At 32.9% G+C, this 17,369-nt stretch overlaps 1 protein-coding gene across 1 annotated transcript; it reads left to right on the top strand.

Annotated features, from left to right (window-relative positions):
• Positions 1-1,258: 1,258 nt before the first annotated feature.
• Positions 1,259-17,106, top strand: LOC148629561 (neuroligin-4, X-linked-like). The gene is made up of 11 exons (XM_088564768.1): positions 1,259-1,572; positions 1,766-1,924; positions 6,622-6,766; positions 7,347-7,532; positions 7,860-8,077; positions 10,099-10,237; positions 13,172-13,261; positions 14,808-14,866; positions 15,189-15,324; positions 15,993-16,128; positions 16,375-17,106. The coding sequence occupies exons 1-11, from the start codon at positions 1,312-1,314 to the stop codon at positions 16,574-16,576; spliced, it is 1,731 nt and encodes a 576-aa protein (XP_088420894.1). The 5' UTR covers positions 1,259-1,311; the 3' UTR covers positions 16,577-17,106.
• The last annotated feature ends 263 nt before the right edge of the window (positions 17,107-17,369 follow it).

Raw genomic sequence — 17,369 nt, 5'->3', positions numbered from 1 at the left:
AGACAATTACTGACTGTATATTCGGGGAGAAGTAAGTTCATTTTGGAAAATGAAATGCATGTATTGATATTCTGTACTTAGACATCACATGTGTTCTACAACTCTTTTGCAAAAGTGATATCATTATCTGAATTCATGTCATCATCTGCTGCGTCAAGGATATATTAGTCCTACAGACTTGATGAAGGCAAAACAGTTTGTCAGCGTAATGTCCTTAGTGATACAAATATCACAGAACAGAAGCAAATGAGCACTCCAGCCCTGCACTAACAAAACTGTCCAGTTATAAGATCCTGTTTTGTTTGCCGTTGTCATAAGAAATCCAAAATCATTTTAGAATTTGTAGACACACGTCTTCACTGTATTTTAATCTTTACAAATTTGAATTAGACTTACTAGATGAAATATTTTTTTATTCTTTATTTGAGATAAAATGAAAGAACGAATAATTTCATTTCTTTTATATCGTTTGCCAACGGACGACCCTCTGTCTTTGACCTTTATAATTTATCACACTTATAACAATAAACACGTTTAGGTGTGTGGATATATGCCCTTTTTCGGATTTAGGTCGCGTTCTCATCACGGTTGAGACAATAAAACCAGGATGATCTCCCTTCCATTTTCCATCTCTCCAAAGAAACCCACATATCTTTCAAAGAGTAATCAAGGGAACCAAGGTTATAGCGTTAATCAAACGAATGTAATCCAGGGACAAAGACCAGACATGGAAAACAGACATTCACAACAAAGAACATAAAATAACTAAAATCATACATACAAAGTAACAAAAAGTTACTCCTTTCAACATTGAGTTGTCAATGTGTCTACAACCATGCAGAATGCTCCACCTGACTTCTGGTACACTATGCTAGAGTCGCAGTTCACAAGAGGTGTTATGCCATATTGATGTGTGTTATTGTGAATGGTTAAATGTTCGCGTTGGGAAGAAAAGAGCGAAAAACGGTACCACTGAAATTGGTTTTTAACTGTGTATATCGATTATTATATTTTGAAACCGCGGAAATTTATTCCCTAGAATATGTTCACTTGACAGAATCGGCGAAAATTATTACGTTTACAGTATGTCCTAATATCAGCAGACGATATCGACGACCCTGTTTCATCCATACGGAGGTGTAATGGATTGTTCTTTAAAAAATGAAATAAAATTTTATGTTAATTACGGCAATATGTCAATCTTTAGATGACACCTAATGTATATATCTTGTCAAATGCTACAGGTTGATATAAACGAACAACAATTTCATTAATGGTGTTTATATACACCCCAAAGTGTATTTATATAATATGTCGGTGTTTTTAGGAGGAATTATCATACTTTTTACAATTGGTAAATCTACTGGTAATGTTTCACCGACACAGCCCTTGTGGAAATCTCAAGGAACTTTATATTCTTGGAACTTTCGATTTGAGTATATTGCTCCAGTCAGGAATACCATATACGGAAGAATTCGGGGGAAAACAACGTCTCGTTTGCATGGTAAAGAAGTAGAAGAATACCTTGGAATACCATATGCTGCTCCTCCAGTCGGGAAAAGGAGATTTGAGGTAGTATCAATTAATCAATTATTCTACTATTTCCACGAATAAAAGTAACATAAAGTATACAGTGCTAAACATGCTAATTTCAATTTAATATTTAGTAGATTCATACCATATCCATATATATATATTTATTTGCACACTTTGGGAAAGGTTAAATTACTTCTACAATAAATACATATTTTTTTTCCACATCTAGAGACCAGAACCTCCAACTACATGGAGACCCCAAATTTTAGATACAAACATACTTCCACCAGCCTGTCCAACAATCGACCTGTCATATCTACAATTTCATAGACCAGGGTTCAATAGGTCAAGTCAAGATTGTCTTTACCTTAACATCTATGTACCAAAGGTAAGAACGATGGTTTTATGATTAAAAAAATAAGAATACCAAGAGTCTTGAACATAAAAAAAAATACCTGATATGGAAAAGACAAAACAGACAAATGAATCCGGTCAAATGTATGAAATATATCACACAAACACAATAGGGACGCAATATTTATATTCAAAATGTTATATAAAAATATCAATGATTATCATGATATAAAATCTTCTATGGTTTCCCTGTTAGCTGATTTGTATATGGTATTTATTAACTGATGACTTAAAATACAATGTAAATTGCCCCTTTAATACAACAGGAGGTTTTAGCAACCATAATTTATACAGGGCAATTGCCCTGTATTAATTTAATACAGGGCACATGCCCTGTATTAATTCTGGCCCTGTATAAAAGTTAAACTTGTCCGCCATTTTGTTTGAAACAGCAGACTTGGTATATTAATATAGATCTATATAGAAAAGAACAGTTGGGGTGAATAAATGCATCAAGAGATCTGGAGTGTTACAGTCTTCACTAGGAAATATGTCATACTGAGCTGTATTTAAAGGTTTGTACAGATAACTCCTGTTATTTTAAGTCATCAGTTAATAAAGGGATCATAAAATGGTTATTTTCATATTAATCCTCTATTATGTCCTCGTACAGTCGTATTGGGTTTCGACCACTTGTATTGGCCCGAGGCTTCGCCTCGGGCCAATACAAGTGATCTCAACCCAATACGACTGTACTTGGACATAATACAGGATTAATATGAAAATAACCATTTAATAACCCTATAGTACATGCTTGTCAGTAGATACTTTTGTCAGCTTGTACAAGCACTTTTTATTTACACTGAAGTTAATGGGACAAAACAGATGAAATTAAGTCGATTAATTTATCGAGATTGTTTTATCTTTTAAAAAAAATGTATTGGCCATGTTCTTTTCGCTTACTTACACAATAAAAATAGGTAATTTGTTTCAATTAAGCACTTGTAAACTCTTCAATCATTCAGCTACAACACTTTGTGTCATGAAAATGCAGTGAAAATGCATTCAGTTTTCGTTATAACGTTACTTATTCAATTTTCTTTTTCAATCTTTGCAATTGAATGTGTAAGCGGTCGTTATCAGAAATGGTTCCAATAATATCATTGCACACGTTTTGAATAATCCTCGACAGCTCATACACCAATGCACCTGGCCACTGAGTTACACTACGCACACGGCTACACGCCAATTTAAACACTTTTCAAAAAGAACCATTAACGTAGACAAATATGTACAGAATTACACTCATTTCATCAGAAATGCATCAAATAAACAAACATGGAATGAAATTAATGAGGTCTTGTATTTTTGATTTCTTCATAAACGGTCATTAATATCTGAATATTTTGTTTGTAAATTTAAATGTTGTTATAATAAGTACAATCAGTTTGATAGGTAATTGAAACTAATGTTTGTTTGTTTGTTTGTTGGAGTTTAACGTCCGAGCAGCAATATTTCAGCTATATTCAGACGAGTTGAAACAAATGAAAAGAAAGTAAATTCTAACAAATATCAGAAAAAAAAATATAAAGAAGTAAGAAAAAGAGTCCGTACAACCACGACCACGGGTAGTGAATCTAAGGAAAATATTCAGGAAATGAATGACTACCAAAAAAGTAATGAGAGTGCTCCATTAATGGCATATTCATACGGTCCTCATGGGAACAAACATTTAAGAAGGCAAAGCAATTAGTGCAAACAGGCCAATACCTTTGGACGTCAATAAGTCTTATTATTTCCTGAAATAAGAAAGGGAATACTGGTTAAAACTGGGCAACAACATTGGCATTTTTGGCGAGCTGGGAACAAATTGTTTAAGGTAGAATTGATATCCTGTATGAGTGGGCCTAGGAATATTGGCCAAGTTGATTCTGGTGAAAGCGAAAGCAGTCGATAGTCAGAAGTATGTTTTGCTGTTTCCTCTATCCGAATTCTAAATAGAAGCGTTATCATATTTTGCATGGATTTCATAAACAATCTCAAACTGTCAGGTTTTTGCTAAAAAATTGTCAAAGTTTTCCCTCAAGCAATTTCATCAGTCGAAATTTATATGAAGGAAGGATTTAAGGAAAATCTGAATTCGCAATTTGTTTTATGAAACCCGGCCCAAGCGTATAAATTTAGTTTTCTCTTCTCTTTCGACTACCCCGGACATGAAATATATGAGCAACTGGGCAGGTGTTTCTAGAAAAGCAGAGGACGCTTACCCTACCGGTGCACCTGGTCTATGTTCCAAGTTATAAGTGTAGTCCAGATTGCTCATATACTTCTGTTTCTTTTGACGTTTTGTTTTGGTTTTTCATGTTTTTTTTTGTTATCTGTGTTTGTTTTCTATGACTAGTCTTTATACTTGCAACATATATTTTTCCTGAAATCTTTGAGTGTTTCCCCAAATACTCATTTGAAGTATTTTGGTTGTTAGAAAATGTAGATGAGGAAGAATTTGAGAAGAATATCAATTCTTTATGAATCCGGACTTAACACTTGTACACTGAAGCGAACGTTTGAAGGTCTTGCAACAGCAGAATAATTTCTTAAGATTTTATTTTGATCCTCAAAGAAATAAATAATATTAATGTGTTACAGACAAATGTAGAAAATATTTGTATGAGGCTAAGGAAGGGGAAGTAACTGCGAGGCTGTGCCGAGCAGTTACCCCCGCCCCCCTTTTCCGAGCCGAATACAAGTACTTTCTATATATTTTCTGTAATACACTAATATTGTGTTTATCCTGCAATAAGTCAATTTTGATGGTTTTGTGTTGTTAGGAGTATTTAATTCAAAAGTAGTGACCTGTCGTGGGTCCCCCAAGCATTTGTCGTTCATTGAAAACCCGCGACAAAAAGTAGTTCTGAATGATGGACATTATTTGACGAAATATTGAAAATTGTAACTTTTGCTTTTAAACGAGTCATAAACATAACATAAATATCCAAAATTAAACAAAATTTCCGTCATTTAACATGTTTTTCTGATGTGAAATAAATTCTTCCGTGACCTACTTTCACTTTTGACAAAGTTATTGATTTGTTGGATTGTGTGGGTACACATTCAAAGTGGCAATGTTCGAAGTTGCGCGGTAAAACATTGAATTGACACGACTAGACATGCTTGTTTGGGAGAAGGATGGCGCAATGTCTTCGGAAAGATGTGACTGAGCGATGGACAGAGGAGATTCGACGGGACGCGTGATTGTGATGGTGGGCGGAGCTTGATTGCTTTATTCGCTGCTGTACAAATAAAGTAAAAATTTATTTGACACCAGTTATTTGTCCTTTAATGAACTCATTGCAGGATAAAAAAAATTCTTTAAAAATTAAAAGTGTATATATGTACGGTATAATTGCCATATAGCCGTTTGCGTAGTGTAAACTGGTGCATAGTGTATGGATTAGTGTATGAATTAGTGTATGAATTATCGGATATTTTTCATAACTTTTGTAAATAGTTTTTGCTGTTAATAGTTGGAACCGTTTCTTACAACGACTGCCTGTACATTCAAGTGCAAAAATTGGAAAATATAATTGTACAAATAAGGTTATAAGGAGAACTATATGCATTTTCAGTGCATTTTGAATTATTGAAGAGTTTATAAAAGCAAAATTGAAAGTAAATACTTATTATTATTGTTAAAGCTAGCAAAAAATAAAATAAACCGACTAAATTTCACCTAAGTTTTGCTACCCCCTGACTTCAATGTTAATAAAAAGTAACAAGGCGTGTTCGATTGATTGTACCACAGTACGTATGCTTGTACACCTTGATTTACTGAATACGATTTGTCACGACCAACAGACCAAAACGATGACGAATTTAAAAAAAATATTTGTAATTTCCATCTGTCGAATACACAAGTATTTTTAAAGTATTTAATTTAACGACTGGGTTTTCGTTAAAAAAAACATACGTGTCTACACAGATTAAATATGTTAAAGCTGTATTAGCTGCCAAATTTGTTCAATTTTGATTCTACTGAATTTTGCTGATTCAATGAAATGAGTTTGTAGTAATGCAATTTAAGCAATATATGTCGATAATATCTACAGAATATTGTGAAAACAACGTTTTTTTTCAGAGAAAATCGATAGCTCTGATCTAATTATTTTTCGCCATTACTGCCGAAGATTGCCAACAGGACATTCACCTTGATTAGTTTTCAAATAAATAATGACCATATTTGAGCCACATTATATCACAAGGGTTTACGTAATTTCTATACATCCTTGCGTTATATTCGACCTTTTTTTTCTTTTTTACCCTTGCCGTTGAATAACCACTTTCGCTTTGCAATCAGATTTGTTATTAAAGAAGCGACCCTTAAAGCACATGCGCGGATTAAGGTCACCAGAAGTCACATGCATACGAATTTATCTAGGTTTATTTTTTTTTTTTTTTTGCAAGACAATAAATACATAGACAAGTATTTCATGTATTTAATGCATTTTATTTGTGGATATCAAATGAAATTATCGTCTGAATATAGCTGAAATATTGCTGCTCGGACGTTAAACACCAACAATCTATCAATCAATCAAATGAAATTATACATGAAAAGTACAATTTAGTAGAAATAATTAAATGTTAAGGTATATTTCAACAGAAACAAAATTTTACGAAAATGACAGCTAATGCAGCTTCAACCAATATGGCTAATATATTAATAGTTTGTAGGTACGTCAAAGCCGACTGGCAGTTTTGTTGTTTATTCATGGCGGGTCAAACAATGATGGTATGGGAGCTTTTTTTGATGGAGACATTTTGGCAGCATACGGAAATATAATTGTAATAAATTTCAACTACAGGCTGAACTTTTTAGGTGATTTTTAAAATAATTATGTCTATGATATTGGTCTATCAGCTAAACCTTGGGTGTTGCCTTGTAATCTTTGTAGATTTACATAAAAGAATAAAATGACACAATTCCGCATTAACGAAGCGAATCATCGTTTTTTTTTCCCAGTGATTAACAATATTTTAAATCTCAAAGGTTTTATATTGAATTAATTATATGATTGTTGTTTTACCTCTTATGACAGATACTTTGTGTAGTTTTGGACGAGAACGTTTGACAAATCAAACATACCCTACTTTGCACTAGTTCGACTAGCGGAGACGAATTTTAATTGCGATAGCTCACAGAAGCAACAACACGCAAACATACAGGAAGGCGTGTCAGGCACATTTTCCTGACAATGAGTCAACCACTCAATCTCCTATATGCTGCGTGTTTGGCGGAGAAACAGTGACAACTATTAAATTGCTTTTTAGTATAATGTGAAGTTGTTTGCAGTCAATTTATACATGTATGTTGCGTTGCTTTATACTTTCTTGCATTTTTTTTTACAAAGACTTCGCTTTAGAGGACTAATTCCTTCGAAATAATATTTCAAATACAGGATTCTATGCGGATAAAAGTGAGGGTATAAAAGGAAATAATGGGCTGTTTGACCAAGTTCTTGCTATGAAGTGGGTCCAACAGAATATACACTTCTTCAATGGCGACCCTAACAGAGTTACGGTACATGGACACAGTGCAGGCGCTGGAGATATTGGGTTTCATCTCATCTCTGAACTAGGAAAAGGTAACTTGCAATATCTTTGCTACAAAGGTAAACTGTGCGCGATTATGCATAGATTACCAGTATCTTTTACAAATTACAAGATAATTCTTCAAATATTTAGTTGTCAAATAAAAGAATTGATTTTATAATTTCACAAAAAAAAAAAAAAAAAAAAAAAAAAATTAAAATTAAAATAAATAAAATGTTTAATTTATTGTAATGTGCATGAACCGAAAAACGATATAAAATCGCCTTTTAATAATGTTTTTGAATTATTTAAAACTAGTTTTTAGTTGAAATGCTATATTTGTTTGTCATTAATGCAATTTAAACTTACCATTATCTAAGGTTTATTTAGGCAAGCCATAATACACAGTGGATCACCGTTTGCATTTTGGGTGTTATCAGACTGTGTCAGGAAAGCTCGAACTTTAGTTAAGCCTGTTGATTGCCAACCGAAAACAAGTGCTGTAGCTGCAGATGTTGATATAGATATAAGAAAGTTTTACGAAAAGTCGTCCAACTACAGCAAGTTTTTATCTGCAACCAATATCACATTTGATTATGTATGTTATTATATATTCTGTGTTTTAGTAGTTTTAGTACCGCTATAACCTTGGTTCCCTTGATTACTCTTATGCATTATTAACCCGGCTATTTACTGTAACAGTAGCATCAGTGACAATAACACAATCCTCAACACCGTCACCACTGTCACCACTAATACCATTACCAATACCATCACCATCTCCATCATCATCATCAATATTATCACTATCACCCACTAAATTATCACCACCTCCAACACCGTCACCACTACCATAAACATTATCATTACCACCATCATTACCCTACAAGTGCACCTGGTCCATGCTTCCAGTTGCTAATTTATTTTTGTTTCTTTTTACGCGCAATTTTTGGTTATTTGATGTTGTTTTTTGTGTTCGTCTGCTGTCTAGTCAGTATCCATGGATTATGTTCTTTTTTATTTCTCCTAGAATCTTGGTTCCCTTTTTTATTCTATCCCTATTATCAACACCCTCAACAAAACCATCTTTACCACCACAAACAAACAAACAAAAAAATAAACAACTACCTTGGCCCGCAATCAGGTACCCCTAATCGTTCCTTCAACAACCATAATATATATAATATAAGGATTCTGGTCTTAATACACAGGAAAAATTATTTCACGTGATTTTCACATGAATTTCACATGATTTTCACCTGAATTGAGCAAATAAACTTCGTGATAAATTTCACGTTAAATTCAGGTGAATCGAGTCTTCACATGAAATTCATGTGAATTGATAACATGAAAGTCGTGTTAAGTGAATTTCATGTGAAAATCACGTTAATTTCATGTGAAGTTCACATGAATTTTACGTGAAGCTCGATTAACATGAACTTCACATGAAAAATATTTGCCTGTGTATACATGTTTCATTTCGCGACAATGTGAAATAAACTTTGCACTTTATACTAATATTTGATTATCTCCGTGAACTTTTGTTTAGTTTTTGCTGAATTAGGTTTAAATTACCGGTATGATGTTGTTTCTTGTTAAAGGAAAAATAAATCACTGAGTCTTCATTTACTTTCAAATGCGCGATAAGAATTAATAGTTTCTCTTTCTTTACAATAAGCTAAATAATTAAATTAAAACACCGAAGGTGCTGAAACTCGAAAGTCGCTTGGCGTGTAACCTGCAATATAGGTTCCAGATGTTTATTTTTTAAGCAATGTGCTAGAGTGCCGATCATGACATGGACCAAAGTTTGAGACTGTTTTGGTGTTGAACCCATATTTCCCTTGCAACCTGCAGCAAAACAAAACAAAGAAGTACACAAATACCGTGAAAATAAGAATGTTGCATTTGTTTATGTTCTTGAGACCTTAAACTTGAAAAAAGGAAGCTGATGATGTTGAATGTGACGCTTCTTGATAAAATGATTTTGATTATAATACCATCCACGGGGCATAGTTAAAATCCAACACCATCCAAAGAGAGGTAACTCCAATTAAATTGTATTGGCTTTTAAAGAGACTGGTTCCCGATCGCAATATTCAGTAGTCCCGGGAACCAGGATAGCTTTTTACTATCTTCTTTGAAAATACTACGCGGCCAAGAGGCAAAAAATAGTTTGGCGTCTCGATTTACCAGTTCGACAATATTTAGCTGAAAATTAACACTTAAAAATGTTTGAAATATCATTCATTTGGGATATCGGTGAAATATTTAAAGTTTAAAAGAGAATCACGCATTTAATTTGAAGACAGCATTTCTGTCCGTGAAGTTATCTGTCGGAAGCCCTTTTGTCATTCTTATACTTACAATACTCGAAGCCACTCACGTGAATTCCGAGTAAAAAGTGATTTTGTTATATTTTTCAAAAAATAAATTTTATTTCTTCTCAGACTTATTCATTTCAAAAAAATGTTTGTGTCAGCAATATCACATGCCAGCAAAAAAGTAGTACAACCATTAACAGTCAATTAAATACAGCTTGTACGGGTTACCAGTTACATTAACTAAACCAATTTTGTTAATTATTCCTTACATACATGTTGTTTTATTGTTTTGTAGAATTTAGTACGAGTTATCATTGATGGCATACATCAAACAGAAAGTCCCGATAAAAGGTATTACTGTGGCGAGTTTCATCAACTCGATTCAGTATTATTCTTAACAAACAAAGATGAGGGACTGATCCCGTCTCCTCCAGGTAAAGTGACACCTATATCATATATATCATATTCAATATCTTTCTTTTTACTTGAGTTGCCTTCATTTAAAAAAAGAACATTTCACTATAATTATTATGTCCTTAGTGTGACATAAAAGATCCGAGTTATCAATTAAAACAAGATATCCCATGTCATTAAGATATATTCCAGTTTAATATCACATTTCATAGACTTTAAAAAGGCGTTTGATACGGTTTGGTGAGAGGGTCTCTTCTATATATTATCAATACATAAAATCCCGAATAAAGTTTTTAATATCATTTATTCTATGTATCAAAATACAAAATGCCGAATTAAATTCCCAAAACGATTTAAGTCAATATTTTCCCTCCAGTTGTAGAGTTAAACAAGGCGATGTTCTCAGTCCTACCTTTTTTAATCTGTTTATAAATATTATTTTTGATCAGCTAAAAAAAAATGGCAACACTGAGCCAATATTAACTGGTAATTTAAAAATGACATCACTGATGTATGCAGATGATATTATTCTGCTGTCAGAAGCAGAAAAAAAGGCCTGCAAAATGCACTCAACCTTATCAATGACTTTTGCATTTCATGGAAACTCGAAGTAAACACAAAAGAAATCAAAAATAATAATATTCAATTCAAATTGTAAATTTTATCTTAAACACTTTAATATTGATAAAAATATGTTACAAACAGTAAAATCTGACTGCTACCTGGGCATTACATTTAACTACAATGGTAATTTTGATCTATCAAAAAGAGTAATCAAGGCGAATAAAGGTTATAGCGGTAATCAAAAGAATGTAATCCAGGGAAACAGACATACACAACAAAGAACATAGAGTAACTAAAATCATACATACAGAGTAACAAAAGCAAATGAGCACTCGGACTCCACTAAAAACTGGGAGCATGGACCAGGTGCACCGGTAGGGTAAGCGTCCTCTGCTTTTCTAGAAACACCCGCAGAGTTGCTCATGAAAATTCAAGTCCAGGGTAGACGAAAGAGGAAAGGAAAACTATGGATGCACCGTAACGATCCACGAGTTAATGATGAAGACCTTAAAACTTTTGTAGTGATGAATTCAATCTTGTAGCAACATAACCCTGTTCCCAGGAGCCTATTTGTTAGAATTCTAGCGCGATACAAAAAGTCTGCAAAGTTTCGGCAAGCTCTGGCACAACGTATGAGTTGTGATATGAACACTCCATACGCAGGTGCTGAATAGATGTTGCCACAGATAAAAGGAAAGTCGACAATTCTGAATGAAAAGTCATCACGTTTGTCGTAAAGTTTGGTCAATAGTTTTCCATTACCATCGATTTTTAAGTGTAGGTCAAGATATGAAGCTGACTTTACAGTGTCTGTAGTATCCTTTATCTCAAGTTGTTTGGGGAAGATGCGATGTATCAAATCCCCAAAATTTGGATTGTTTAAAGATAATACGTCATCTATATAGCAGAAACTGAGATTAAAGGATCTAGCTAAACGATAGTCTTACTTTCGGATCAGATCAGCTATAAAGTCAGCCTCATAAGAGTGAAGCAAGTAGAGGAGCACAATTTGTTCCAATTGGAATGCCGACCGTTTGTTGAAAAACGCGTCCACCACACTGGACAAATATGTTGTCGATTAAAAATTCTAGCATTTTGTAAACATCTTCTGTATATTTGGAAGATGATTTGGAACCTAATGGAGAAGGGAAGAAAGGCCTGGTTTAAAACAAAAAAAGTCATATCTATTGACGTTCTTTGTAATTTACTTGAAAAGTTATTTGACACTTTGGTAGTACCTGTCATTCTTTATGGAAGTGAGGTCTGGGGAGCTGGAAAAACTTTCAGTGACTCTGACCCATATGAACACTTACATTTGAAATTCATAAAAGAAATTCTTGGAGTAAATAGTAAAACTACAAATATTGCATGCTTAGCAGAACTGAACAGAACATCTCTACATCTAAAAGTTCAATTGAATACCATTAAATGTTTTAACTATATCCTTAACGCCCCTGATACACTAGCTCACGAAATGTTCAGGGAAGTTAAAAACAACAACTTGTGGATGTCCAAAGTAAAAAAATATACTAAATAAATAGGGGTTCTGTCGTCTTAACTTACAACTTATTAACTTCAATTCTATATCAAAAGAATCGAACAAAGACTACACGATCAATTGAAGCAAAATTTAATAGATTCACTTGCTACGAGAGAAAAATGGTCATTTTTCCGTAAAATGTTTATTCCGTCTAAAAGACCCCATATACTGATTTATGTAAATCTAAAATAGAAAGATCTATATTGGGTAAATTTCGTTTGAGTGCACATGCACTAGAAATAGAAAATAGTACAAAAATATAGAGAGAAAAAAATGTATTTGAAAATCCTGTGATAGTGGGGACATCGAGGATGAATATCATTATTTCTTGGTGTGCATCCACTATACACCATATAGAAATAAATACAGAATGAATTTGGTTAACCATAATTTAATGTCTTTATTAAAACCTCACATCACAACAAGAGACATAGCATATATATTAAACAGTACCTCTACAGAAATACTAACAATAACTATCAAACTCGTGAATAAATGTTGGAATCGAGAGTCAATTTAATTGAACAGAAATTAGATTGATATATAACGTTAAAGTTTAAACTATTATGGATTAATCTATTTTGATCAGATTTACAACACTGTCGCACCATGGTCATTAATTTAGTTTCTATTTAATGCATATTCTATTGTACTGTTCATGCCATAACCATTTACCGTAATGTAATTGTGCAAATAAAATTGTCTATTGTCATTTGTTATGTGCCAAATTCCCCATTTTCATTGTTTTTGCTTTCATTACATCTTTTCTTACGATAATTGAATAATACGACATTAAAGAATTTTGTTAATATTTGATATTATGCATGTTTGTGTTTTTATGTTTTCACAGAATTAGTTGACTTCTATACACGATTTGATGTAAATGATTTTATCGACCAATATATTAACTTGTTTTATGAGAAAAAGGATACTTTTGCAGGTAAATTTATTTGTATTACACATAAGGTTTTAACATTTTCTACCGCTTTAATATTTGGCTTTATCACTTTTAAAATTTACATCAAGGAAAACTTTGAAAAGGCCTTGTTATAAAAAAATATATGGCCATTTTGATCACCAACTCAAATGAATATAACGAGAATAAATTTGGTGAATTTGTCACCGGGGTGAAAATATAAATTGAAACTGGCCCAGTTTGTGGGGAGAGTTGAGCGCTCACAAACATGTTTAACCACACCACATACTTATGTAACGTGCCTGTCCCTAGCCAGGCATCTGTACAAATGTAGTATAGTGATTGTGGTATCTTGTTATGTTCATTGCCATTCGTTTCACATTTTTTTTGCTATAGGTTAAGTCGTTTTTCGTCTTTTATGAATAGGTTTACATTTATCTTGGGACTTTTTATAGCTTTCTTCGTCCATCTTTGAAGACCGTGTGGTGATCTGAAGATTATAATTAGCTTTTAGTGCTCACTGTCTCATTGGCAATACTACCACATCTTCTATTTTTATATTATTATCAAGCACTTAAATGTTCTTTGCAATACCAAAGGATTGCAACATTATTTAAAATAAGTAAATCGTAACTATGCAACATTTGTACGCCAACATTAATTGTTTGACAAGAGGTCTGATATTTATGGTCTTACTTAGTATATTGTTTCTATGTGCTAGACAATACTTTAGTATTATTGTGTAAGGTTTTCTATATAGACTTAGTTATTGGTGTGAGGCTAGCCATCTCTATCAATATGGCATGTCGAGGACCAATAACTCAGCCAATATGGAAAACCGTACACAATTATACCTTTATTGGCCAACTTGTCCAATATGTCATATTGGCCTAGGCCAATATGGACGTATCGGACGGGTTAAAGCCGTATTGGACGGCTAAATCCTGTTTTTGCACATTTTTGTATTTGGTATTGTATTGGAAGTTTTTATCATATTTGGGCTAATAATCGAACGTAAGTCAATAATAATTAGTAGAATAAAAGGAACCTTTTAATTATCCTTAAATAAAACATATTCCGAATATTTCTTTATCAATTAACTAGATAAGGACAAATGTGTAACTAAGCACACGTTTGACCATAAACCAGTCATTACAACTCTTATAACAAGTGTTAATCACTATAAAAAAGAATTCGGCATATCTATCTTCTATCTTGTTTACCAAATACAAATATATATATATTCATTTTTTTATAATTTTGAACCTTTTAAGTAATTGGCTCTTATTAAGGCTGCCGATGAAAGGTTACTCCTGTAAATTTACAGGAGTAACCTTTCATCGGCAGCCTTAATAAGAGCCAATTACTTAAAAGGTTCAAGATTATAAAAAAATGAATACATTTTTAACAGCATAACTATGATATTACACAATTTTATGCTGCTATTTCATTAACCTTTACAAACAAGTAGGTTGTATTAGCTGGGTTGGATTGTGAAAGTACATGTACTTTTAAACTATATGAATAACTAAATCTGCTATTACTAATTTAAACATCTGTCGTTTTGTAGATGATATCAGAATGGCAAATAAAATATGGAAGCAGAATAATATAACAAAATTCCCAGAGGTCAGTTTTTATTCTGCTAATAATGAGAGAGCGAGAGAGAGATTACCCATACAGATATTGACGATCCTACACTACCTTTAAAAGCATGCCATTTTGCTCTGTTGCCCTTTGTGTGAGCAACGCTTTCACGGTGAAAATATCAAAGTTTAAAATTAGTAAACACAGCTTTATTTTAACAATAATGGAAGAAAATTATTCATTAATACAAGTGCAATGATAACAAAGAAACATTTTCTGATATTTAGTAAGTAGTTATTTGAAAAAAAGCATTCGGACTTTAATGTTTTTAGTGCAATGCATGCAAACATGTGTATACTTTCAGTACTTGCACTTGGTTGCTGATGTATGGTTCTTTGCTCCTATGGTAAAGATGGCTGATTTAGTGTCGCAAAAAATAAGAAATTCCTATTTTCTAAGTTTTGATTATCGGACCCAGAACATAACCCCTGAATGGATAAGTACGTTTTCCTGAGTTCAGTTTTTAGTTTGAATGATCACAGAATGGTCGCTTTTGGTTAAAATATAATATATATCATATATATATTGCAACTTTCAATATGCTGTACGCGTGTTTCAAGGAGTAACCTCTCATCAGCAGCATTAGAATCAAATATATTCGAAGATCTAAATAAAAAAAAAAACTACTCAAATCCAAAACTAGCAAATAGGAAGCCACATCGATCACCGAGATTGATCACCGAAAGCTCGAGGTTTTACCACGTACAATACAAGGTATGAAGCCTCAGCGTTTTAGGTATTTTTGAAAGGCTTTGTAATACTGCAAATTTTGATAAATAAAATCTGATATTATTCGGAGTCAGACAATTCTGACTACTGGGTTGGTGAATACCCTCGGGACCTTTAGCAGTGGCATCGACCCACCCAATGGTTATTAAATCAAATACAAAATAAAAAAATCCTATATATTGCAACTTTCGATATGCTGTACAGTACACGTTAGAATCCCAGCTTGTGAATGTAAATAATATATATATATAATAAATAAGTTCTTTTGCGATACATATAATGTAATTCTATGATTAAAAAAAAAAGAGAATTAGAAATAATTCGTGGTTTTTAGTAAGCCAATACATATAGTTTTACGTAGTTTTATTCTGTTTCATAGATGTTCAACATGGTTGGGATAATTTTTATGTCTACGGAGTTCCCTTAATTGGTACTCCAGTTTTCCCTTATACGCCTAGGGATGCTGAAGTTTCCCTGGAGACCATGGCAATAATTAGCAACTTTGTCAAAACTGGGTAAGTGAAACTGGCTTTAAATGATATAACATAGATGTTACAAGAATTAGAAAGAGACAGCGTACATATGTTACTGAATTGTTTTGGTTTCCCTTTTAAGTGAATTATATTTGCATAAAAGTTGCAACATTAAAAAAATACGGTCGCGTGCAGATAATGTTATGAAATATGGAAGTCATGTCCTAAAATCCCGATTTGAAACGTCTGTTAAATAATATTCCAAAGTTTTAATTTATACTATCATAGATACGCAAGTTATCGAGGACAAATCATGAGCAGGTACAACCCAACATCCAGACCGTACAACAAACTCGATTACGTCAATGGAAGAACAGTTGTAACACAGGAAACTAATTTCAGACAAGAGCGAATGGACTTCTGGGATAGATATTTATACGATTACGACGACTTTGATTGTTCAACTTGTAGACGCAAACCATATCTATGAGAATAAAAATATCGTAATTTATAGCTACATTATGTATATGTTTTTGAACTAGAAGATTGTAAGTGTAACATTACTTATGGAACGCCATTCCTACCTTTATGCTTGAATGTTTTTGTATGCATATACTTTTGTTTTACGTGCAAATTATGTATATAGTTGGCCATTATATGGGTATATGTAGTCATTATGTGCATATTTTTCCTCATTATGATACTTTGTCTTTATCATATTTTGCACAAGAGAACAACGTACTGGAGGATGTCTCATTCCAACTGACGACAATCTAGGCACCGCAGTTTCGAATATCGTAAACGACTTTCCCTGTTGTAGAGAATAGATTCCAGGTGAAATGATAACAATAAAAGCAGATAGCAAAGACACGTCTAAAACGTAATGTACGAAATGACAATAGGGGAATAGATGGGTTAATTAAAATTAAAATGGTAATGTTTCTGTGATGCCATGAGAAACATTATTGAACTAAAGAAACAGCTCTATAAACTTCATTCAAATTACTGACGCAGAACCTAACCAACACTTTATCATAAAGACAAGGTAACATTTAGACAAACTATCATAAAGACAAACTATAAAGTGTCATATGGAGAAAGATATAAATATATAAATATATTTATTATAGTAATTACAAAGTATGTAATGGCAAAATACATATATTATATATAATGTTAAAGTATATGCACGTGATAGTGAACACAAAGTGCACAGAAAAAGCAACGTGAGTGTACGTGAAAAAAAAACACTTTTAAGATGGTCCCAGTGGTAGTTATTAGTA

The sequence above is a fragment of the Perna viridis genome, chromosome 1 (assembly GCF_037379345.1).
Source record: "Perna viridis isolate PV_CMFRI_1.1 ecotype Kerala chromosome 1, ASM3737934v1, whole genome shotgun sequence".
Lineage (NCBI taxonomy): Eukaryota > Metazoa > Mollusca > Bivalvia > Mytilida > Mytilidae > Perna > Perna viridis.
This window is presented reverse-complemented; position numbering and strand designations above follow the sequence as displayed.

What these genes read in the sequence shown, in the direction of transcription:
- LOC148629561 (XM_088564768.1), top strand. Translation starts at nt 1,312, where the DNA reads ATGTCGGTGTTTTTAGGAGGAATTATCATACTTTTTACAATTGGTAAA. An exon ending in GAAAAAGGATACTTTTGCAG is followed by an intron (nt 13,262 to 14,807) that starts GTAAATTTATTT and finishes GTCGTTTTGTAG; the next exon opens with ATGATATCAGAATGGCAAAT. An exon ending in CATAACCCCTGAATGGATAA is followed by an intron (nt 15,325 to 15,992) that starts GTACGTTTTCCT and finishes TCTGTTTCATAG; the next exon opens with ATGTTCAACATGGTTGGGAT.